The sequence below is a fragment of the Paroedura picta genome, chromosome 12, assembly GCF_049243985.1.
Source record: "Paroedura picta isolate Pp20150507F chromosome 12, Ppicta_v3.0, whole genome shotgun sequence".
Lineage (NCBI taxonomy): Eukaryota > Metazoa > Chordata > Lepidosauria > Squamata > Gekkonidae > Paroedura > Paroedura picta.
Window position 1 is genome coordinate 31,470,971 of NC_135380.1, and position 24,257 is coordinate 31,495,227.

At 44.8% G+C, this 24,257-nt stretch overlaps 3 protein-coding genes across 10 annotated transcripts in view; 2 read left to right on the top strand and 1 right to left on the bottom strand.

Annotated features, from left to right (window-relative positions):
• Positions 1 to 97: 97 nt before the first annotated feature.
• DPH7 (diphthamide biosynthesis 7) lies at positions 98 to 13,176 on the top strand. 4 transcript variants are annotated; one of them, XM_077306858.1, is made up of 10 exons: positions 98 to 2,224; positions 3,952 to 4,114; positions 5,745 to 5,875; positions 6,391 to 6,478; positions 7,246 to 7,340; positions 8,074 to 8,240; positions 8,922 to 8,994; positions 9,134 to 9,199; positions 10,313 to 10,485; positions 11,669 to 13,176. In XM_077306858.1, the coding sequence occupies exons 2-10, from the start codon at positions 3,974 to 3,976 to the stop codon at positions 12,106 to 12,108; spliced, it is 1,374 nt and encodes a 457-aa protein (XP_077162973.1). In that variant the 5' UTR covers positions 98 to 2,224; positions 3,952 to 3,973; the 3' UTR covers positions 12,109 to 13,176. The 4 variants fall into 4 exon arrangements, with proteins under 4 accessions (XP_077162973.1, XP_077162974.1, XP_077162975.1 ...); XM_077306859.1 differs by lacking the exon at positions 98 to 2,224 and adding an exon at positions 2,569 to 2,882 and having other exon boundaries at positions 11,672 to 13,176; XM_077306860.1 differs by lacking the exon at positions 98 to 2,224 and adding an exon at positions 2,571 to 2,882 and having other exon boundaries at positions 10,313 to 10,489; positions 11,672 to 11,951.
• A 1,519-nt stretch (positions 13,177 to 14,695) lies between these two features.
• On the bottom strand, positions 14,696 to 15,645 carry MRPL41 (mitochondrial ribosomal protein L41). Its single transcript, XM_077306867.1, has one exon. The coding sequence runs from the start codon at positions 15,353 to 15,355 to the stop codon at positions 14,948 to 14,950; it is 408 nt and encodes a 135-aa protein (XP_077162982.1). The 5' UTR covers positions 15,356 to 15,645; the 3' UTR covers positions 14,696 to 14,947.
• A 149-nt stretch (positions 15,646 to 15,794) lies between these two features.
• PNPLA7 (patatin like domain 7, lysophospholipase) overlaps positions 15,795 to 24,257 on the top strand; it is a 93,580-nt gene continuing 85,117 nt past the window's right edge. For 3 of the 5 annotated variants that reach the window (XM_077306853.1, XM_077306851.1, XM_077306852.1), the window contains exons 1-8: positions 15,795 to 16,205; positions 17,458 to 17,532; positions 17,916 to 18,003; positions 18,926 to 19,008; positions 20,253 to 20,341; positions 21,396 to 21,536; positions 22,637 to 22,796; positions 23,854 to 23,934. In XM_077306853.1, the coding sequence (XP_077162968.1) occupies positions 16,173 to 16,205; positions 17,458 to 17,532; positions 17,916 to 18,003; positions 18,926 to 19,008; positions 20,253 to 20,341; positions 21,396 to 21,536; positions 22,637 to 22,796; positions 23,854 to 23,934 (750 nt within the window). In that variant the 5' untranslated portion in view covers positions 15,795 to 16,172. The remainder of the gene's footprint in view (positions 16,206 to 17,457; positions 17,533 to 17,915; positions 18,004 to 18,925; positions 19,009 to 20,252; positions 20,342 to 21,395; positions 21,537 to 22,636; positions 22,797 to 23,853; positions 23,935 to 24,257) is intronic. The other 2 variants (XM_077306849.1, XM_077306850.1) reach the window with 1 other exon arrangement.

The following is a 24,257-nucleotide window of genomic DNA, read 5'->3' on the forward strand; positions in this document are numbered from 1 at the left end:
TCTCAGGTTCTGAGTAGCTGCAACATCACTGATCTATTATTTCCTGATACTAGCACATGGGCCATATGATGACAGAGTCAGTGGCAGTGCAAGCCTCTGTGAGCCTCAGTTATTGCTGCTCCCTTGACAACTAAATCAAAATGGTACAGCCCTTGTTGGCACATTCAGTTTTTGTAGGTAAGCTGACATTGCCCAGGTATCTGCATGATCACCTCTGCCCTATGTGCTACTGCACGGGTGGCCAAACTCTGGCTGGCAGGGGCTCATGGGAACTGTAGTCCATGGACATCTTGAGAGCCACAGATGTCCATGGACGTCTTGAGAGCTACCATTATCATCAAAGTAGATGGAGAAATACTCTCTTGGTCACTGTCCTCTAGATTTATAATTTTCATGGAGGCCTACCAAAGCCTATATTGCATTCTGCATGTGGCATAAGATGATTTTATGCAGACCAGACTTTCTGTGGTCAGGGATAGGAATGAATCATTTAGTATATTATTTGGTTTTGTCCAAAGACTGGGGATGGGGAGTAGAGTGTTACAATTTTCTAAAGACAGGAAAATTACCATAAAGTGTAGAAATGGAATGGTGTTCATTTAGCTTCCAAGACAATAATGGCAGCTTTCAGTTTTAAACCAGATGCTCCAGTTGTGTCACAGCTGTCTTGTGGCAACCCCATCAAGTTTTCAAGATGAGAGCTGTTCAGTGGTGGTTTGCCATTGCCTGGCTCTGTGTAGTGGCCTTGGTATTTCTTGGTGGTCTTCCATCTAAGTATAAACCAGGGCTTGACCCTGTTTAGCTTCCAAGATCAGGGCAAGGCAGCTGAAGTTGTGTATTGCCCCAGCCTTTTTCTTGTCTCTGAATTTAAATAGCCTGGGTTTCTGAAGTGATGAGGCAGCTGTGCTTGCCAGGGTAATGGTAGCTAATGCAAATACATGCTTTAAGCCTTGCCCACAAGTCCAGCTAGTTTGTTGAGTGCCTTGGGCTGTTGCTCAGTTGAAATAGGGGCTGCTTCTAATGACAGATATTTCTACACAGGTAATGCATTAAAATGTATGTATGTGCTACTCACTGGATCAAAAGCAGGTAAGGCAAGGTGAATCCATTTTGGGGGTCGAAGCTCATTTGCAACAAGTGGGTAAAATTTTCCCCCATGAGATGTACCACCTGGTGTCTTAGTTGCCAACTTCCATACAGGAGACCCATGGGAAAGGACTGAAACAGAAGTGTGGGCAGGCTCCTTTCTGGGAAGTGGGGCTCTGGCTGACCACACTCCATTACCTTCTCAAAGTGGCCCTTGAAGAATGAGTTGCTAACCAAAATTGCAGTGTCACTATTGCAGAGTATTTGAGGTACTTTGTGTTGTACTCATGAGACTATTCAAAAACAAAGACCAAATCTTCCCTCCCAAAACCCCTTTCAGCCTAGTTTTGTAATATTTTGGGAGTTTCCCTGGTACACTTAAATCTGCCTAAAATCTTCTGGAATTGTAATGGCTTTGGAATTTTATCCAAAGCATTAGACGGAGGGGGGGGGGTGAAGGTCTGTTCAGCTGCTTTAAATGTTTCAGTCCATTGAGTGGAATCACTGTTGGAAAACAAGCCAAGGAATAAGAGACTTGTTAAAAGTATCCACCCATGGTAAAACACCTGTTGCCATCGGACTCTATAATTTCAAATGTGGAAGCGTGAGGCCTATTGTCTTATATATATATAGAAAGGCACACTCTGGGTTTGTTTCTAGAACAAGTATGCTAAATCACCAAAAGTGGCCTTTGGGATGTATTTGCATCTATTATCAGCAAGTTTGCCCAGTAGTAAAATTATTTTCTATAGTTATTTGCAGTGCCAACTTAACATTTATTGAAGTAACTCTGCCTGACAAACTACTGTTATTTATGAGCTTGAATACACCTACACAGTGTCTATTTCCTCCTGATAAGTAATTCCACCATGCTTTCTTTTAAATTGTTTTTTTGCTCACCCTCACGTTCTTGTAGATTATGTGAGGACTCACTGTTCACATTTATACCTTTTACAAGCTGTAAGTGTGAAAAGGACACATGTTACATCTATAGGTGTCTGAGAAGTCCTATTGACCAGGCTCCTTTTTCAGCTGTGCAGGTTCAAGTAACTCCTTTTAAACTGGTGCAGCTTTGGACGCCTGATCCAGGGAATGCAACGAATGCCTTTGGCCATCTTGGGAAGTTGTATGCCATGAGGTGATATACCCCTTCTTAACAGAGCTCTGAGTTACCGACATACGGCCCCTGCCCCTGATTTTTAGTCAGAAGAAGCTCTTAGAATATAGGTCTTAGAAGACGGCTGGCTGCCTTTGGACGGGGGATTGTTTCAAACCCGTGCCCCTCGCCAGGTGATGTTGAGCTGCTCATGCAGCCTAACCCCATTTCGGGGAGTTTGGGGACCCATCGGATTGATTCAAGATGGCCCACTCCGGGTAGGCGTGCACGAGACGGTCGCCGTGCTTCTCGGAGGAAGGCCGGGGGTAAAAATGTCACGGTGACGGGGGCCAGGACGGCCGCAAAGGGCTGCTTTCCCCGGTCGAGGCTTGTCCGTGGGATGAAGGGGGAAGTCAGGGAGCGCCACAATGGCTGCCTTCTCGACGGCAGGAAGGAAGGAAGGAAAGAAAGAATGAGCGAGAGGGAAAGGCGGGCGCCTTAGGCCGGGCCGGGCCGGCGAGGCGGAGGCGCGTCATGGCCCAGCCTCCTTCTTATCCGCGCCTGTCGGTAGCGAAGAGGCGAACGTCCGCGGGGCCTTGGCTGGTTTCGCCTCCCGCCGGGTTGGCTGGGAAAGCGGCTGCAGCGTCTCGCGGGGCAGAGAGAGATGAGGAGGCGGCCGAACATGGATCCCGTTCCCTAGGTGGGGTAGGGGGGCTTCCTTACGATAGGGTGAAGCGAGCAGGGAGAGAGGGGGGGTTTGCAGGAGGGCGGTTTCAAACGTCCACGTTCATAGATGCCTATACCTATAGTGGGCCGGGATGGGTGGGAGTCTTTTCCTCTCTTCCCTAGGGGCCTTTGGGAGACGCAGGGGGTGAGGACGTTGTTTAGTTGTGGTGGCTTGCCTAACCAGGGTCTGTTTGTGGGTATTGATTGCAGTTCTCCATTAAACTCACAAACAAGTTTCCCCCAAACCATGGTGTGTTCAGCTTGAAGCTCTTGGAGTGAGAGAAGTGCCAGGGTTGGGGGGGGGGGGCTTTTTATTCCCCAAGAAGATGGACTGTGGGTGGGTTTTTCTGTGGGTGTTGGTAGGGTCAAGGGAAAGCTTTAAAATTCCCAAAGAGAGAAGAGGTTAAAAAAAAGATATATAAATGTGTTGTGACTTTGGTCTAATGGTGGAGTGTTAAAGAAGATAATCTTTAAAGCTCCTGTAATAGGCCACTGGAGAAGTGTGGGGTATATATGAGGCTAAGGGGGGTGTGGTTTTAGAAAATGGGCTTGTGTCATAGTAGAGGAGGGCTTAAAAGGGGAATTTTTGTTTAAACTCCACCCCAGGGATAGATTGTAGGCACTGGATCAGGGCTATAAGATGAACTATTTGCAGATATTATTTCTGTTGTAGTGAGGCCAGAGGTGTGCTTGGAAGGGGGACCTTAAGTTCTCTGTGTCTGGTAGCTGTTCTGGGGGAGGGGGGGTCTGGACAGAGAAACTGATCTGCATGTCCCCTGTTAAAGGACATCTTGTGAATTGAGAACTGGACTATAAACACGTGACAAGATTATGTGTTAAGAAAGGCTTTCCATCCTCATTGGTGACCGTAAAGTTGAAGCTACACATTTATAACTATGCCAGATCAGTTAATGCAACATAGAAGGAAATACTTAATCATCCTTGGAGATTGGACTTGGCTGCTTAGTCTTGAATGCTGTATGTGAGTGTAGAATTTCAAACTCACTGATTTGGCTTTCTGGGCCTCCCCCCTTCCCTTCCAGACAAGGATGAGTGTTCTCTGACATGGCTTTGCAGTGCAAGATACAAACATTGCAAGTGCTGGACACTGAATATAGTGCTGATGCTGTGGAGTGGTGCCCTGTGGAAGGCTGGCACAGCATCCTGGTATGTGGCACTTACCAGCTGAAGAAATCTGATGGCAAGGTAAGCGGAACTGCCTCTGACAGGCAGTGAAATCTGTGATGGTTTCAAGAAGGCATTGGATTCAAGTTAAGAGACTGTTTTTTAGGATTAGTGTTTTGGTTGTAACTTTTTATTTTATTTATATTTATTACATTTCTAGACCTTCCCTTATGGCTCAGGGCAGTTTACAAATAATGACTGTAGCTTGCAAAGATATAGCTTGCAGCTTATAGTACACAGAACACAATAACAGTTTGAATTAGTAACACTTTTAACAGAACAACAGAAAATATCAGCAACTTCAGTTATAACAATTCTGAACTTAACCGCAATTTAGCTGGGCATAACATGCAGTGGCCGGCAGGCATTGCCCTATGTTGTCTCTGAATTAGTGTTGTTATACTGGCCTCAACCAAAGGCTTGGTGGAAAAGTTCAATTTTGCAGGCTTTGAAGAACTCTTTTAGTTTCTGCAGGGCCCTGATCTTGTCTTGCAGCTCATTCCACCAAGAGGAAGTCAGGATGGAGAAGGTGCTGATTCTGATTGAGGCCAGGTGCACCTCTTTAGGGGCAGGGATCACCAGTTTGTTAGTACTCAAGGAGCATAGAGCTCATTGGGGGACATGAGCAGAAAGGTGGTCGCCCAGACCACATATGGCCTTGAAGGTGATTATCAAGACCTTAAGCCTGAATTGTTGAATTAGCTTTTTGAATATTGAGATGGATTTATTCAGTATTTTGTTCTTTCCCCCCTTTATCCCCCCCTTATTCTGGGACATTAGGTACACGTGCAAAATGAAGTCAAAGTCCACAATTTTGCCTGGGCAAAAAAATGTCCTCAGACAAAATGCTTTTCTCTCAGCTTTTGCTCTTCCGTCTTTATTTTATTTATTTAGATTTCTATACCGCCTGTTTCTTTGCAGCTCTGGGCGGTTTACACTGAACATTATATAATTTACATGGAACATTATACAGACTATAACATCAAATCAACTTTCAGTAAAGCATCAAAAGATTACAAAACCACATTTATAAAATAATTAACAATTAACAGTAACATAGGGAGAGTCATGGGCGGGTGTCTGGGGGGGACCAGCAGGTATTCTGAGTCGGTTGGCCTCAAGCAAATGCCTGGTGGAAGAGCTCCCTCTTGCAGGCCCTGCGGAACTGTGGAAGTTGTCATACATAGGCTGTAGTGGGTAGGTAGAAGAACTGATCTAATTTGTTCAATTTTTGTAAGAATTACTGACTTAATTTAGGACAGGTATATTGGACATCCATCTTGATACAGAGATTTTGTTGGATTGGTGCAGTTTTTGATGATTGGAAATATTTCTTTCGGAAGTGAACTGTTCTTTCATTAAAGATTAAGACAGCTGAATGATACTGAGGGCACATTGTGAGCCCTGGCTTTCTGGCTTTGATCATTTTGAAATGTGGAAGGTTTCCCCTGTGTCTGTAACAAGTCTAAAGAGGGTTGCAGTGATCTGTTTCGCACTGGGGATGTGATTGTCCTCAATGAAGGTTTGATTTATCTGAGAAGGTCTCCTTTGTCTGTGAGGCAATTTTCTGGTTCAAGGATAGTAAGTTGATGAGCATGGATGGAAAAGAGATGCTAAAAATAACAAGTTTCTATTTTGCTTTCTTTCACAGAACTCTGATGAGAACAATGATCCTCACGTCCGGCTGGGCCGACTCTACCTGTATCACTTTGAAGAACAGATTTTTGCACCACTGACTGAGCTCCAGAGGCTAGAAACAGCTGCTGTGCTGGATATTAAATGGTAGTTGTGTAGGCCAAAATGAGAGAAGCACCTGATGATTATTTTGTTGGGAGGAGGGTGGCAATATTTCACAGTGGGCATGTATATGTTTTTTGCCAACCTGAACCCTGAAGGTGTTGCTTTATACATCTCTGATGATGAAAGCTGCATTTGGATCTCGGTTTGCCTCTTCCATTGGTATTGTGTTGCCTTTTGCAAAGGACCCTGTGTTTGTTTCATGCTGTAAAACTGATACTTCAAAGCATCGTTGTGAAGCTAAACATGATAGACTGCGAAGTGAACAGTCTATTTCTAATTGGAATCTGATTGCCATGCCATTTACTAGATAGTTCTGATAGCTGCAAAGTTTTCTAGTGTAGATCAGTAAAATATTTACTGTCTTTAGTACTTGGCATAGTTACATACGCTGCAAACTACAACTGAAATGCTTCAAGTTAATTAAAAGGGGATCTCTTTTTGCACTTCCTTCCTAAATGGGCATCACGTAAAGCTCTTCTTGTGGATTCCTTTTCAAGGTCCCATGTTCCTGTTGCAGAACATCCTTTGCTGGCCATTGCAAATGCCAAAGGAGCAGTGGAAATTTGCTGCCTGACAGGAAGTGAGGTAGGTGACCAGAGTGTGAGATGGAGACAGGCAAAACAGTATCCTTCACAAACTGTGCTTTAGTGTTTGAGAACTATGTCCTTCAGAGAAAGAGAGCAATCAAAGGTAGATTGGTGGGAGGAACAAGAAGGGAAATGGGCTGCATTCAGACATCACAATAAGCTGTGGTTTATAACCTGCAGTTCGATTGAATGGCCACAATCCTATAAACTGGAATTTTAATCTAGTGTTTGTAGCTGTTTTTTGTGGGGTTTTTTTAAAAAAAAACACTTGTATTTATTGGGGTTTGTTATAATGGCTGGATTCACAAACATTTTGAGTAGGAAGGATGTGTTCTCTATCAAGAAGTGGAGGCAAAAAGCTGATAAACGGAGATTTATTCACAAACTGGGGTTTATTTTGCCTTGAAGACTAATTAGAGTTGGTTGCACAAAGCATTACTTATTTTGACATCTGAATGTATCCATAGAAATATGAACACGGAGAAAAGATTGCCAGAAAATTCTTATGCAATAACTGTAGAATCTTTCATGAACTTCATTAAGTTGGGTTGTGTGAATTCCTAACCCTGAATCTGGTGAGAACGTTATCTCTCTGTTACAAGGACTGAAAATCACTCTTTGTTTCTTCCTTGTTTGAAATCTTCTTCTTTACCTAAAGAAACCGAATCTGCAGAGGTGTCCAGCTGGGTTGTGGAACTGGTGTTGGATTACATGCCCTTTTTAAAGTCCGTTCAACCTTGATCAGCTTCCTTTTCTCTCCAGTAGAAGAAGAGCTGCAGGCTGGAACCGTTGTGCAGCATTGACCTAGGGGATGAATGTCTCGCTTTGTCTCTGGACTGGTCTATGAGACAAAAGCAGGGGTGAGTGGAGACTAGAAAATGGAAGACTTGATCAATTGATGGTGATAAACTTTCTCGAGCACTGTCCTATTCCAAGAGCTGAGGAAATGCAACTTGTTTCTGTTTGACAATTGAGGGAAACAGGATGCTGGTGTAGAAGGACTTCTGTTCTGATCCAGCAGAGGTTATCTTATAATTCTTCCACCAAGCTGAGATTTCTGTTGTAGAGTTTTTGCAGTAGACAGGAATGCTTCCTTTGTATCCACTTTTCCCTTTCTTTGCTGACATGTAGGACCAAACTATACATGACTTGGATGATGGTGGAAACAGTTAAAAAGCATGATTTTTTGCAGCTCTTCTATCTTTTCCCTCACAAATACCCTACGGTTAGGTGGAGAGATTGTGACAGGCAGAAAGTCACCCAGTGGGCTGAGTTGGGATTAGAACAGAAGTCTTTTTTTTTTAACTGTTACATCTGTTATGATAAATTGTTGCATTTCCTGTGTATGGATTATGGGAAAGATTAAAAATGGGCACACACTCATAGATGGTACTATTTTTATTGGGGATTAATTGAAGGGGTTTTTATGGAAATTGTTGTATTTTATTCTGTTGTAAGCCGCCATGGGCTGACTGTGTTGGGTGGGGCGGGGTATAAATTAAATTATAAATACGTAAATAAATTGCTATAGTGGAAGCTTCTCCATCTAAGGATCACCAATTTATCCTTGTGGTTTTGTACTTTCTGTTAAAGGGGACACCCCCTGCAGTTGGTCAGCAGTGATTCCAAAGGGAGACTGAGCTTGCTGTCTGTCGATGAATCATCCGCTTCTGTGCACCTTCTGGAACAGTGGAAGGCACATGACTTTGAGGCCTGGATTGCTGCATTCGACTACTGGAACACACACATAGTCTACTCAGGTCAGTGAATGGCAGGACTGTTCTTTTGTGGTAAATATTGGAGACTTTCCCTTCTCCAGTGACTGTCGTGTGGGATTACCACCAGCACAGCTTGAATATGTGCCTAACTGCATTTACACCACTGGGAATAGTCTAGAGCAGGGGTAGCCAACCTGTGTTCCTCCAGATGTTAATGGACTATAATTCCCATGAACAAATGCTGGCAGGGTCTCATGGGAATTGAAGTCCATGGACATCTGGAGGACCACAGGTTGACTACCACTGGACTAGAATACCTTGGTGAAGTGCTTTTTTCAAGGTCTGAACTGTCGAGGAGCAGGATATCCAAAGGGTTACCTGCCCATTTGCTAAGATTCTCAGTGAGGGTTCTGTTTATTATGTCCCCACTGCCTGAGGGAAAGTAGGACTTCTAAGACAGAAGCTTTTCTGTAGCAGTAGAGGCCTCCCCTCTATCAGATTGCCTGACATTTAGGTGTTTCTACCCCTAGAAACACCTCTTCATAATCTGACTGTGATCGTTTTAATATGTTGTGTTGTTTGTAAATTTTTTGCTGTGTGGTGTGTTAGTGATTTCTATATAGTGGATGCTCTCTGTTCCATGTGTACTGCAAATGAAGGACATCCTAGATGCAGTCATTTATAGCTGAGAGCTGCAGCATTGCCAGTCTTTTTTTTCTTCAGGTGGAGATGATTCCAAACTAAGGGGCTGGGATACCCGTGATAGTCCAAAGGCTCCTGTTTTCACAAGTGAGAGGTGAGCAGTAGCTCTCTGGATGAAGGTCCATTGTAAATGTTGCCTCCTTTTCAGTAGCAGAGAATGATTGAACATTGAATGAATTATATTCACACATTTATCCTTTGTGTCCCCACCTTGGGCTCCCATTCCATTACAGGCACTCCATGGGGGTATGTAGTATTCAATGCCATCCACTCCGGGAGAATCTTCTGGCCACAGGAAGGTGAGTTTCTCTGTCATACTGTCTGTTATATTCATAAGGTATTGAATTAATTTATTACAAGAGCTGGATCTCAAATAAATGCCACTTTGGCAGGCCATGTGTGCCATAAAACATAATGTCAGGTACTGGAGATATAGAATTTATAAAGGAAAGAAACTGGTAAGCTTTGAGTAGGCACATCCTCACCATGAGGCCTCCTGAGTTGTGCCTGCAGAGGAAAAACTGCATGGATGGACTGGAGAGCCAGTGATGCAGTGCTTGGCAAACCCCTTCCCCAGACCATTCCTACCGCAAATGCCATGAGCCTAGGGTCTGGTGGGGAGAGAAACATGAACCAGCTGGGTATTACAAGCTCCCCCTATACAAGCCACTTTGGAAGGGGACCGGGAACACAAGTTGAACTTCTTCCACCTGTGGACACCAAGGGGGTAGTTGCCGCACAGTGGAACCCAAGCTGAGTGAAGTCAAGATTGGAGGTGGCCACCTCCACATAGGTCTCCAACTTACTGGGCAAATATGGCAATGTTGGCTGCTAGCAGGCATTGGTGGAGGATTGTTTGTCCCCCCCCCCCACACACACACATACAAAAGCCAATCCTCGCAGCCATTTGGAGCAGAATCCCCAGTGTGATTAGCCAAGTGGAGAAGCATGCAACGTTGTCTTGTAACCCTGAGTTGGTGTGAATGCAGCTGCAGTGGTCCCTGGTTTACCAGTGAGTCTGCCACTGAAGTGAAGGGGTTCTGCTCAACTGCTGCAGACAAGGTTGTTCGCAGCACTGAAGTGAAAATCGGAGTAGCTGTGCCCATTTGCCCCACTCCCTCCCCAGCAGCTTCCTGTTCCCTTCCTCACACTAGTTGCTCACATGTTGGTTAAGAGCCCTGGAAGGGCCAGTTCCTGCCCATAATCCTTATATTTGACACCCTCAGGGTATGGCATTGTTTGGGACAGACTGTCTCAGGGAAGGAACATTGGACATAGCACAAGAAAAGCAAAGAAAAATGTTTTAGATAGGCTATATCTTATTCGGTAGCCTCAAATATTGAAAGACTGGAATAGGAATTGCATACTTTCTGAGAAACCACATATTTGAAACCTGTTGGGTGTTCCTCCAGCTACGATGAACATGTTCTCCTGTGGGACACCCGAAACATGAAGCAACCATTGACGGACACTCATGTGCAGGGTGGAGTGTGGCGGCTGAAATGGCATCCAACAAAGGAGCACTTACTGCTGGCAGCCTGCATGCACAATGGCTTCAAAATCCTCAATTGCCAAGGTGCTATAGGTGAGTGGGGTTTTTTGCATGATTGTGGAGGGCTCGAGTGGCTTTGAGGAGCTGGTCCCTGGAGCCACTTGCATATTTTACACCCATCCTCAACTGGTACAACAGGACACACAAGATTAGTCTATGTCTTTTGAATACTAGCCTTCGCAGATGCTTGAGTAAGGCTTCAACATTTGATGCTTAAGCACAGAATCTGTAGTTCCAAGTAGCTTAAAATCTCAGCCTTTTAATTTTAGCCTTTGTGACTGTGAAAAAAGTAAGACATGAATATGGATGTCTGTTATTTTATTTTTATCTATGTATCAGTTTCTATACAGCTGCATCCAAATGGCTTGTGGCGGTTTACAAAAAATCTCCCTACCATAAACCCCATAGGTAAAGGTAATGGTATCCCCTGTGCAAGCACCGAGTCATGTCTGACCCTTGGGGTGTTGCCCTCCAGCGTTTTCATGGCAGACTCAATACGGGGTGGTTTGCCAGTGCCTTCCGCAGTCATTACCGTTTCACCCCCCAGCAAGCTGGGCACTCATTTTACCGACCTCGGAAGGATGGAAGGCTGAGTCAACCTTGAGCCGGCTGCTGGGATCGAACTCCATAAAACCCCATAAAACAGTATTTAAAAACCCCAATTACAGCAATTAAAACCCCATTTAAACCACCCCATGATGGCAACAACTCTCCCCCTTCCCAGGCTCAACAGACTACTACTACCAATGCCTCAGGAGCAAAACCAGAAATGTTGGGGAAAATGGGGAAGGTTGTCCATTGGCCCCTTCTCCCGGAGTGACCAGCGCCGCCCCTGCTTCTTTCCCACTCCCTAATCCCCTGCCTTGGGTAGGGGGGGGGAAGCCTTGGGGGGGGGAGCGCCCTTCCCCGCCGCCCGGCGCGGAATGCCTGCAGCCCGGGGAAGGGTGGAGAAAGCCCTTCCTAGCCCTTCCCAGCTGGCCGGGCAGTGTGGCCATCGGGTCAGAGAGCCAGCGACCGTGCTGCCTGGCCGCCTGGGAACGGCTGCAGCCCGGGGGGAATGTCCTGGGAAGGGCTGCAGCCCGACTGTAAAATGCTTTCAGCTCTATAGAAATGTGATTGATATATGATTTTTAAAGTGACTTATTTTTAAAGCAGTAGATGTGACTGCCCCATTGAGTCTTAATTTATTTTACGACTGTTCTTTTCTATTCATTAGCAGAAAAAAAAGAGACATGCCCTGTTCTTTCATCCTATGTCTTGCATAATTCCTTGGCTTATGGAGCAGATTGGTCAAGGCTCACCCTGAGTGATTCCTTGATATGGTCTATGGATATGCCAGTGGTTCATGTTGATGAAGGAGCGACAAGAGTGGATCTTGAAGTCCAGAACCTCAAGATAGTTTATGAATCTCCAACTGCCACCTTTGATGTGTTGTTAGATGAGGATCAAACCCCTCCCTTGCCAGTCCAAGTTAAAGGAAGCTTTGACCTTCAAGAGCCAGGTCCTGGTGGGAATGGTTCAAATACCAAAGTGTACAACAATACTGAACTGTCCAAAGCCCAAAGAGAAAGCAGCCTTTTGGCAACATGCTCCTTTTATGACAATGTCCTACATGTTTGGAAATGGGAAACCAGCCAGACTATCTCTTCAATCTAGACATTATCAGTACTCATTCTGGAGTAAAGTTCTGGTTCATTTTTCTTCTTGGTGGACCCTTTTAGCACCAGGAGAACTTCTGTGCTAGTCGCATTGTTATTCTTATAGATTTTCTTACACCAGGTTTCTAGCTTTATTCCTGGGGCCTTGCGGCTCTGAGAACTTTTAAAACTCCTTGGACACTTCATTGTTGATCTTTTGGCTTAGTCACATTGCATTAATTCTATCACTGCAGTTGAAAGTGTGTCCTGGTACAACTAAGGACCTCAATTAGAGCACAAAATTCAGTTGAGGGTTTTAAAAGTTCACCTAGAAGTATGTTTTATCCATAGTAGTTCCTCCATGAGATAGTATAAGGTTCTACTGCTACCTACATCCAGCATTGTAATCCCCTTTTACTTACATTCTAAAAGAAGCCCTTTTTTGGTATGTTGGACAATTGGGGTGCAGTAAGAGAAACCAGCCTCATTAGCCTCTTTTTGTTGGGGAATTAGGTTTTCCTGATTTTCATTTTCCAAATAACAGCTTAAAATAGACAAATAGGGAGCCTGTCTGCCAATTGCATCATTTGGTGATTGCCTAGTGGTTTAAGATCTTTTGGTTCCAGACAGACACCTGAAGGACAGGAAATAGACTGGCAGTATTATGCTCATGTTTATGTTGTCCAACTCCTGTCCCTAGGAAAGCCAGAGACCACTCTGAATATGTTACTGGGGATATTTTAGGAATGGGGAGTAGAGAAGCAGTTTGGACCATCTCTTCTGTAGACCAGCTCAGGGCTAAGATAGCTACCACCTACTATGAAGTTTAGGTATTGCTTCCATTACAGAACGAAATAACACCAGCAACAGACAGCATTAATAGTGAGGATACTTTCTTGAAGCCTAGGAAAAGTCCATAAAGGTTCCATAATGCTGCAAGAATCCTTGCTGAAGAGCAAATATTTTTTCTTGAAATACTAGTCCTACCACCTTGGGACACTTATTTACAAATATGTACACTGTGAACAAATCACTTGTTTAAAGTATATATTTTGGACCTTTCTAAAATAAAGAGATATTATTTCTACCTTTGTTTACTGTTTTTTTGGTATGAGATTTCAGGGACTGCTTGCAGTGTTATTTTCTAATTATATATATCCACTCCCACCTTTCTCGTGTTTCAATGTGGCTTGCAGGTCACAACAGAATAAATCCCCAAATATACTCCCACCTATCTTGGGAAGGGTAGAATGGATCTGTGGTTTACGTGAGCTTACAAAAGAAATGTTCCTTTTATAGAAGCAGCAGAGAGGTTCACTCTCACTTAGCAAAACATGAAAGTTCTTTATATTGAGTCAGGCTACTGGATAAGAAAAGTGCTTTGCTGTGTAACCCAGTGGGATATTTGGCAGGATTACAACTATATGGGCACAACTTCTGAGTTCATGTGTAATCATGCATAGGTTTTTCTCCACTTAACTTGCACATGTTTCTGTCACACATCCAACAGGCTGCTATTTTAGTCATAATAGCTGGACAGTTTTGCTATGGAATTTAGTAGTAATAACAGCCTTAAATTTCAATAATATACTTTTGGATCAATCCTAACCAGAACAAGATCACCCCAGAACTAAATGTTGTGTAGTGTGCAACCTGCAGTTCAAAAACACTACTGGAAGACTACTTGCTAGGTTACCCAGCTAAAAATCAGAATTCAGAAATCACTCTGCCTGTAAGAGCGCCTCCTAGTATTTTAAATGTGATCCTAAATGGCAGGATATTCTGGCAAGGAAGTAGAGACTACCTTAAATGCTGATAGGCTGGCACTAACAGACCTGGAAAAAGACTGTGGTGTTGAAGTAGATTGCTAGTGGACAGTAAGTGACTAGTGTGCAGAAATTATAAGACAAATTTCATTATATGCATATTAGGAAAAAAAACCTGTTTTGGCTATATGTTTACTCTGCACAGTTCTGGTTATTGCATTCCAGAAAGGGAGCAAAAGAAGGGAACCAATTATAAACATGGGGTTGAAATACCACCTATAACGCAAAGCTAAAAGCTATTCGGACTGCTTGGCAGAATAAGGCAAGCTAATAAGTCATGCATGGTTTGTTTTTATGCTCTGATCTATTAATGCTAGGTTTTATAATAGAACTGTTATGGCATTATGTTTTACTTCGTAAACTCAAGCAGGGTCCTTGGAGAGATGGCAAAGAAATGTTCTGGCAACTCTCACTGGAATCCTACCCTGTATGTCCTTGTCACCTCAGCTGTCCTACAGGAGCAACCTTCTCCCCTCCCTTTCACTCTAGACTGCTACAGGACTGCTCAAAAACTTTTGAAATATCAACTTTCCTGCATTTACTTTTTTAGATCATGCTTATGAACCTGCCCAAGGCATCTTACAAAATAAAATTTAGATATTCAGTTCAATCATTAAAATGCCCCAGCCCAGCTTATAACAAATCTAAAGACTACAGATAGCTTAAAAGAACCGTTTTCCAGGCTAAACATTAATGTTGGGTTTTTTTTCTTTTCCCCTCCCCTTTATGAAAACTTCCCATATAGCAAACTGCTTCACAAAACGTCACTCTGCGCATAGCCATGGTTAAGTGGGCTTTTTAATGTTAACTTTCACTTAGCAAAACATGGAAGTTCTTTCTATTGAGTCAAGCTAACACATAAGAAAAGAGTTTTGCTGTGTAACCCAGGACTTTATATTGAGCCAAACATCCGGCGAAGGCCCCCTTTCGCCGTCGAAGAGCCACTGAGGCCGACTCCTCATCCTGGGGTTGGGGGGGGGGGAAGTTCTTTTCGTTCCTCCAAGTTCGCCAGTCTCGGCTTTCCGCCGCCGCCTATCGCACGAAGTTCTTGGGGAAGAGCTTGAAGAGCTTCCCTTCCTGGGTAGGTTCGAAGCCGTATTTCTCTAGCTTCTCCGCATCGAAGGTGCCTTCCTCGATGTCCTTCTTGATGCTGGGGGCGACGATCTCTTGGAAGAGGTCGCGGGCAGTGAGGGCCGGCTCGCTGCCTGCGGGGGCGCGGTAGGAGACGTAGGGCCGGAGCTTGAAGCCGGTCAGGTCGGGCACCACGAGCTTGGGCACCATCTCAGGCACCAGCCTGAACTTATTGTGGGTTATGCGGATGCCGAGAGGTTTAGTGCCTCGGCTCTTGTTGAAAGTCCGTGGGCCCCTCTTGCTAGTCCAGGCCCCCATGCGGTCGGCGCCACGCACCAGGCCCCGGGTCAGTTCACCTAGAAGCCCCATCGAAAGAAAGGCTACGGGACGAGAGAATACCTCGAGATGACTTCCGCGCCTTTCACACTCTCGGTGACCAATTTTACCTCGAGCCAAAAGCCGCTTCCTGTTTCCTCAGGCACCCAGCAATATCGCTGGTTCTCATTGGCTCGGTGGCGCGTAGCTAATCGCCAGTTCCCATACACAGAAGGGAAATAAGTGCTTGGGGCGGGAGCTGTCTTCCTAGCCAATCAGAAGTAAGATAATCAAAGCTACGGTTTTCTACTGGGGTGAGTCGTGAGTGGGGCTCCTCTCAGACGTTGAGGTATAATTCCCGCACGTGACACCGCCGACCACCCACGCTTGGAATTTCCGTATTCTGATTGGGTACGTTACTCCCCACCCCCTGTCCTCTCCCTCTTGAAAGCTCCAACTTGGTTGGCGGTTATTACCCAGGCGCCTACTCATTGGTCAAAAGATCCTGGGAACTAAGTCCAGTCTCTGACGTGCTGCGTATAGAGGTAGAAAATGTGCGCAACTTAATCTTCCGGGTTTTAATCAAAAGTTTATCTCGCGCTGGCTCTCTCTTTCTCCGCTGCCGTGGGATCAAAACACTTGCCCTGACACGATGAAAGGATTCTGTAGGACCCCGAAAGGCCCAACGACACTCCTCCGCGGATGTGACGATTTCGGAAATTACTGATTGGAGGCTTCCTGACCTTTTTCCAGTGAACTTTCACACTTGACCTCTAGGGCTCGATTCCCAAGGGGGAGAAAGTAACCGTTAGTGGGTCGCGCTGCCCCCACCTCCTCCTTTCTCCGGCCTTGGCAGCCTGAGGTGACAGCCATGGGGGAGGCGTCCCCTCCGTCGCTTCTCCAGGTATGTGCTCTCCTTTCTCCCCCGGGCCTTTGGGGCTTTCTGCTTTTCCCACTTCGCTCTCATCATCACAGTAGGTTCCTATGCAACACTTTCTGGCTTTAGAGCCCTTTACAGACTTTCTATGGCGTTCCTTGCAACATCTTCCCCGTGTGGTAGGCTAGTAGTGGGTGTAGCACATGAGTGGCTGTGTTAAGTGTAGAAAAACAAAACGAAAGCCCAGGTGTGAAAGTGATCAGTGACTCCTGAATGGTCATATTGATCTCGGAAGCTAAGTAGGAGACCACGTCGGAATACCAGGGTTGTGATTTGGAGGAAGGTAAAGGCAAACTGAAGCTGTCTGCCCACGAGGCTGGGAGTTCAATCCCAGCAGCCGGCTCAAGGTTGACTCAGCCTTCCATCCTTCCGAGGTCGGTAAAATGAGTACCCAGCTTGCTGGGGGGTAAACGGTAATGACTGGGGAAGGCAGTGGCAAACCACCCCGTACGGAGTCTGTCATGAAAACGCTAGAGGGTGTCACCCCAAGGGTCAGACATGACCCGGTAATTGCACAGGGGATACCTTTACCTTTAAAGGCAAACTACCCCCCCCCAAAAAAAATCAGTCCTAGGCAGTCTATTGTTCTGAATTTTAAATTCAGCAATCTCACATTGTAATTTCCCCTTGAAGCTTCCCTGTTTGAGGACTGTACAGGACCGCAGACCAATTTCATTTCTCCTTCACCTCTCTCCCCTTAAAGCCTTGTTCTCCCCAGTCTGTCTTATTCTTACAACAACTCTGAAGTAGATTAGGCTGACAGCATGAGGCTAAAAAGCTCTTGGAAGTGCTTACATGCAAATTAAAAACATTTGAGTTGCATTTAGAAACCACTTAACAAACAACGTGGCGTGTGAGAGTGCAGTTTTTGGGTCGTATGTTTTGTAACTAATGGCTCTTTCAAAGCACATCAGCCTGGAAATTAAAAACAAAAATAGAACTGATTTCCTGCCCATCGTTTAATTGCTCTGACTCCATGTGCATTTACCTTTCATTTTAACTTTTAATCCTGTACACACTATGATTTAAAGTATGAATTTGTATTCATCCTCAAGTTAGGCATACCTAAAATTGCTTCTTGGAACTGGCCTATTTCCTGAAGGAGCAGGTGGAGGAAAAGCATTGAGACTGACTTGATTAGTCCAGAAAGTCCCCAGCGTGCCATAAAGGACAGCATACAAGCAACTGCAAATTAAGCATCTGAAACTTTTATCTTTAGGCCAGCTTCTTGACAAGCTCAGACTTCAGAATGCGAGTTCTTCAGTTTGTAGAAGACAGATTGCAGACAACCATGGTAATGTAGCATTTGTGTACAATTAATATTAGTTCAGGCACTTCTGAAGGGAAGAGAGCGCTGAATTGATATTGCCCTGAGCTTTGTACCAAAACCAGGGCTTCTGGTTTCTCCTGCACAGCTCCCAGGTCATTACTGATGCTGTGTTAAGGTCTCTAGTGCTGCTTGTGGAGGCGTCTTTTGGGAAGTGGGTTTGTGTATCAAGCTTACAGCTGGGGGTTCATAAATAGTAGACTTTAGCAATCAAATGGGGGATAGTTCTTTCAAACCAAATGTGGTTGTGGTGTGGGAAAGTGCACATGTTGAGCATTTCCACCAGGCAAGAGATTAGGGAGAAATGCAGTTATAAGGACTCATACCTGTTGTTTAACTATTTCCCACAGTTAACTGGAATAGTCATTGGAGCAGCAGTAGCCTTGACGCTTATTGGAATTGTTGTGGGTCTTGTTTACAGGAAGGTCAAACAGTCAAGTAAGTATGCCCTTCACATTTAATTGTTCCTGGATGGAAGTCTTGCAGTGGAGTTTGGTTGTGGGTGGTGGTGGGGGAATCAGCTTGGAGTGTAACGTGGGTTGTGGGTTTCAAATGTATATTTGTTAAGTTGATGTTGAGTAAAACCCAGGTTCTCCCTCTTTGGTGGAGATTATAATGCCCCAGTAGCCATTTAACAATTCATTTTATTTTCAGGATGTGTAAAAATAAGAGGAGGGGGGGAATAGGTTCTTTCTGTAGCTTTGACATAACTTACCTTTCACAACATCAGAGTAGTTCTTTTGCCTTCCCAGCTCTTTCCTTGCTGGGTAACTGAACTGTGTCCTGAAAAAGTAGGATATATATCAAAGGCAAGGGAAAGCTGGGGTGCAGAAGAGGAGCATTTGGATTCTGGAGACTCTTGCCTTGTGACATTCCAGTGCCTTTTGTCCATATATACACCAGAAAGGAGGGCCACACAGGAGGCCCAGTGCCCTCGAGATAAAAGCTGGATGCTGCCTACACAGTACCACTCTCTGTAGGAGCCAACCATGTTTCATTTTTTTTTCTCTTTTCCTTCTAAGGAGCTCCAATTTAAGTATACAGTTCTCCCCTTACATTTTACTCTATAAAACTAGGGGAGTGACTTGCTCAAATGCACATATGGCTGTACAGGGATTTGAACCCAGGCCTTTCTAGTCCAAATTCAGCACTCTAGCAGGTACTCTGTTCTGGATTCTGTAATCTCAAAACATAAGTGCGTATTTGATTCCCTACTACACCAAATGGAGAACTTAGGCAGAACATGAGCATGCAGTTTTTTACTTCGTAGCAGCAAGGAAGGAGTGCCCATGTAGCAAGCCAGTCTAGAAGATGCTTGGTGCTTTTCCTTTTTTTAAAAAAACAGGCATATCTCTTTCAGAGCAACTTCAGCCACAAGTACCTCAGTACCGGTTTCGCAAGAGAGACAAAGTAATGTTCTACGGCCGCAAGATCATGCGGAAGGTAAGAATCTGTAATGAGGTGGGTAGCAACTTCAGCCTGATAGCAGTAATGCCAAGCACCCTTGTTGCATGCCAGATCCCTCCCCTTAGTATCTATGTACACCAGTTGGCCCTGGTTTGGTTTGAGAGCTGCTTTGGAAACTGTGCCTCCCCCCTCCCCTTTTCTCCCATAGAGATAAAATGCTGCAGGGTTAGCTTGTTTTCTGTTGGAAGTAATTGCGCTCAGTTCCCTGCTTGCTTCTATTGATGGCTTTGCAAACTATCCATGTCACACCTTTATGCCAACACGTAATTACAAGACTCCTGAAGAAACTGATGTTCTAAGTGGCTAGTGTTTCTCGCTTGCAGCAGAGCTGCAGTAGTGAAAGATTGCTGCACAGGAGAGCATGGCCTAGTCGCTAAACAACTGGCCAAATTATCTGATTTACGCTCATACACTAGGAGAGAAGATAAGGAGAGAAGATACATTCCTAGGATTCCCTTAGCATTTCACTGCCCCTGAAATGCAGACTGATGTAGAACAAACTGGGGCTTGGGCAGGTCTGTGGCCTCTGTAGCCACCAGTGTTTCCTCTTCTTTCTTTCTTTATTTGAATTTTTATACCTCCCATTCTTGAGCATGATGCTAGCCCTCTAAGAGGTGAGGTGCTTCTGAACTCTACTCTAGTGTTCCGTGGGTGACATTTTCTGAGCTTGAAAAACAAATGAACGGCCTGAGCAAACCATTGGATGCATTGCGTGTGTACTCCTTTAGGTGGCACTCCAGACACAGCTGTCACAAGCTGAACCTTTGCCCTTGGGCTCCCTGAGCCTCCTTCAAGAGCCGATTTCCTGACCCACCAGTAAAACAGCATGTTTCATAGCACACAAGGATAAAAGAAATGTCCTTTAACAGTGGAAATCGTTTTAGGCTTCCAAAATATTTCTAGGTGGAAAATGTATCGGGTCTTGCTATAGCTGGATCTCACTGTAATTGGGACACTAATCTGTTATAGACTAAAACAACTGGGTTGATTATGATTTGAAACCAGTTATTGAGTTAAGTCAATAACATAATGTTAACCTCAGTGTTCAGATCACTTGGGCTATGCCCCTTGTTTGGACCTCACTGGTGCAAAGACAATTGCCCATTCTTTTGGAGCCAGTTGGTTATTGGCCCAGCAACTCCAGAGCTGTGGTGCATTTCTCCTCTCTGTTCTGTGGCTGAGCCAGATCTCACTCTTCAAGGCGTCTTGCTTCCTTTTAGGTAACAACTTTGCCAAATACTCTGGTTGGAAACGCTGTGCCTCGGCAGCGGATGCGGAAAAGGGCCAAAGTCTTGTCCTTGGCAAAGAGGTATGGGGGCATGGAGGACAAAGGCTATGCTGTTGTTTGGGCAATGTGGACCAGAAGGGCTTTCAACCACTGCCTCTCAGATGTCTTTTATGGATTAAAGGAAATAAAGTGCAGTCTGGGTGTGTATACAGACTTGTTTCCATGGGAGATGTTTGTTGGTGGACCCTGGGTGCAATGTCCTGAACTGACCAGGCCCAGTTCATAGGTGGACTAATTGTAAACTGATGGGGAGAGCCTTTGTGGGACGTGGGTGGAATTGGGCCTAGGCAGAATGCAAAACAGGATCAAATCCAAGGTGAAAGCAAGGCAGGGTCACAAGGAAGAACACAGCAGAATAGAAGGAAGAGGCGAGACAGAGTAAGCAGTTTAATTGCAATGTGTGCTATCTTTATACTGGCTTGACAAGTAATCTGACTATATTACTGATCTGACTATATCGTTGGTTTGGTCAAACCCCATTTAAATGTGATGTCCTGAGTTCTGATGGGATTTCAGACTTGGGTTTGTAGCTGGCTTGTGACCTATGCTTTGTGTTAATTGTGGTTCCTTGATGCACAAAAAGGAAGATGACTTCCTTGCTGCGAGGCAGGAGAGGAGGCTAGAAAAAAAAGGCAATCTGGGGCTTGCGCATCAAGCAGGAAACCAATGTTTGTTGTACAAACATGGCTTCTTGTGACATCTGCCGAACTGTTGCCTGTACTTCTGTGCTGATCTGCCAGGGATCTTTATTTCCAGCTGCTGTATCTCTTGCTGGCCTAATACTGATTTTATTGTATCATTGGGTTGTTTTTATTGCTCTGTTATCATAAATTGCTTTGGGAATCATTGACTGAGAGTCGTGGTTTGTAAGTCTTCTAATACAGGGGTAGTCAACCTGTGGTCCTTCAGATGCCCATGGACTACAATTCCCATGAGCCCCTGCCCGCATTTGCTGGCAGGGGCTCATGGGAATTGTAGTCCATGGACATCTGGAGGACCACAGGTTGACTACCCCTGTTCTAATACATCTTGCCTATAATGGGAGTGTGAAATTGCCCTGCTCCACCTCTTGCAGGATCCTGCGCTTCAAGAAAGAGTCCCCAACCCTCCAGCCCAAAGAACCTCCTCCCTCTCTACTAGAAGCAGACCTAACAGAGTTTGATGTGAAGAATTCCCACCTACCCTCCGAAGTCCTTTACATGCTTAAAAATGTCAGGTAAGGGGTAAAGGTAACAAGAGGGCCAGAACTCTGATGGGGTTTAAAGGGAAATACTTCCCTTTTGCTTAATGATTTGTGTAAGAATTGGAACTGACATTATTTGTTTTAAAACAAATCTGGGCCTGTCCAGCTGGCTTGTCCTGTTGGTAACCTGGGCAGACAGGGACTTCTAGGAGGGTCATAGGCAGGCCATGATGGCAATCACATTTGCCACTAGTCCTCAGCACCTGGTACTCAGAAGGAGGCTGTCTCTGAAGTTGGTTGTCTCTTGACTAATGCTGGCTAGTTGCAGTCCCCGATCTTTCTCCCATGTATACAACTGGGCCCCTTTATTAGAAGTAACTTGAAGCAGTGGCTGTAGCAGCATCTTGTGGCAGGAAGATCAGCAGGCTGATTCTGTGTTGGGTGAGGAATTGCTTCTTTCTGCTTTGAATGTCTTGCTTGCCTTTTTCTTCATGGATGGCTGCAAGTGTTTTGAGATGCATTGTATGTTTCCCCCCCCTGTGTTTCTATGAGTGATCGGATTGTCGGAAGGCAGCAGGGCTCTTTTCCCGTAAAAAGCATTGGCAACAGCCTCTCTTATCCCCAGTCAAGGCAAACTCTATCTCTTGTAATTCTGTTTTCTTCAGAATTATTAAAAGTCCTGCTGCTCATTTACAACTGGGCACCCTAATTGGAACCCCCTACCAATCCAAAATTTGGCCTAAGGTTAGCTGAGCATATTAGCTTTGCATAATGACTGAAAAAAATGTTTAAAACAAAAGCCACGGTGTAGCACTGCTTTATCCTCTATTGATTGCACCAGACTGGAATATTTCACCATTTCAGACCTATGAAGGTCTTGGCATAGTATTGTCTACTTTTACTGGCGGCAGGAATGTACACCCTGATGCAAAGATCTACTGTCTGCTGTATTTACAACTGGAGATTAAACCTGAGACTTCCTGCATGCAGACTTTGTGCTCTTCTAAAGCAAACCTTTAGTTTTTTTTCCCCCTCAGTCTATCTTCACAGCAGCTAAGAAGATGCCTTGGCCATCTGCAGGGTATTTCAAGCGTAGTTCTTGCCACTTGCCATCACCACATCTTTTCCCACAGGGTCCTTGGGCACTTTGAGAAGCCTCTTTTCCTGGAACTCTGCAAGCACATGGTCTTTGTGCAGCTACACGAAGGGGAGTACATCTTCCGCCCTGGACAGCTGGACAATAGCATCTACGTGGTACAGGATGGAAAACTGGAAGTCTGCATCCAGGAGAATGTAAGGCAACAGCTAAGAGGAGTTAAATACCCAAGGCCCATTTTAGACATCTGATAGCATTGAGTGATAATCCTTGCAACCATTTGTGGTTGCAAGGGACAGAGCAGTGTTGCATGTTGGAATGCTTCTCTTTGGAGGAGAATAGCATGTTGGGAAGAGTGTTAGGCTGAAGTGTTTTCCCTGACTTGTTAGTTGCCTGCAGGGAGAAGAGTTCTTTTACCCTTTTCATTGGTGAAACTTCCAAATATGCACACCATTCCATCCCACCTCCCTAAATTGACAGTGACCCAGGAAAAGTTTTTCTCACCTGAGTCTATTGAAAATATTAACTGGATCTGGGTTGTATCACTGTTGGGAGCAGTCCCTCCTGTCCTCCTAGGGCAATTTCTTCCTGCCTTTTCTCACATCTCAGTCTCGTTTGTTAGTCTCATTCATATTTGGGGATCCTAGTTCTGTCAGCGGAATGATGAACAGTGGTCAGACATTCATGGCAATGATTGAACCACTCATTAAATCATCAGGATGTAGATTGAGCAAAGAGGCTACTAAGTGATGAGACCCCCTCAAGTGACATTTCAGCTGGCTAAGTTTTGTGCCACCGCCATAAGAATCCGATGCTCCAAAGTAATATATTTTTTAAGTTTTATTTTATAATCTGTTTTAAATTGTATTTAATGACCATATTGTTTTGGTTCCTTATGCTTCTGCCTATGTATAACTTGGTCTGAACAACTGTAACAAAGTTTGATTTGACTTGATGAACACTGAGGCTGCTTAAGGCTTTGAGGATGCCACTCCATTGGGAAAGGCGCATCTTTCTCTCCAGTTGTCTGGGCTTGGAAGTTTAGTGCTTGGATCAGGAGGGGGATAATTCTGAGAGGAACAAGATCTCCTGGCTGTTTAATGACTGTTCCCCATCATCTCCCTTCCAATTCCCTTGTGTGTTTGAGTCTCATGCACAGAAAAACTTCTTTTCTGGTGGCGCAAGCTGCCTTCTTCAAGGCCCAATACACCATCTCTTTCCCCTCTCTCATCTTCTGTACATTGTTTCCCATAGGATGGCACCGAAGTTGTGGTGAAAGAGGTTCTAGCAGGAGACAGCGTCCACAGCCTCCTCAGCATACTGGATGTCATCACCGTAAGTCCATCATAGTCCAGACTTGGGTCTCAGCTGCTCTTTGTGCGCAAACCATGCAGTTCTGGCAGGGGAGCATGAGCTGGCTCTGTGAAGGGACATATTGGCTGCGGTCTGAAAAGCTTGTGATAGGCTGTTTGTGGGGTTGGTTTTATAAAGTGTCTGGAATGCGATTGCTGGGATGTGAATCAGAGCAGGCTGCTTGCAACGTGTTGTACTGATTTCTGCAATAGTTGTGCTGGCTCCCAGGTGTCTTTCAGTTCGTGTTCAGAATTCTGGTCATAACCTTTTAAAGCCTGAAATAGCCTTGTCTAGGACCATCCTCA

Excerpts from the sequence above, each read along its gene's own strand:
- DPH7 (XM_077306858.1), top strand. The coding sequence starts at position 3,974 with ATGGCTTTGCAGTGCAAGATACAAACATTGCAAGTGCTGGACACTGAA. Across the intron at positions 6,479-7,245 it reads GCTGCCTGACAGGAAGTGAG|AAGAAGAGCTGCAGGCTGGA; the intron begins GTAGGTGACCAG and ends TCTCTCCAGTAG. Across the intron at positions 8,241-8,921 it reads CACACACATAGTCTACTCAG|GTGGAGATGATTCCAAACTA; the intron begins GTCAGTGAATGG and ends TTTTTTCTTCAG.
- MRPL41 (XM_077306867.1), bottom strand. The coding sequence starts at position 15,355 with ATGGGGCTTCTAGGTGAACTGACCCGGGGCCTGGTGCGTGGCGCCGAC.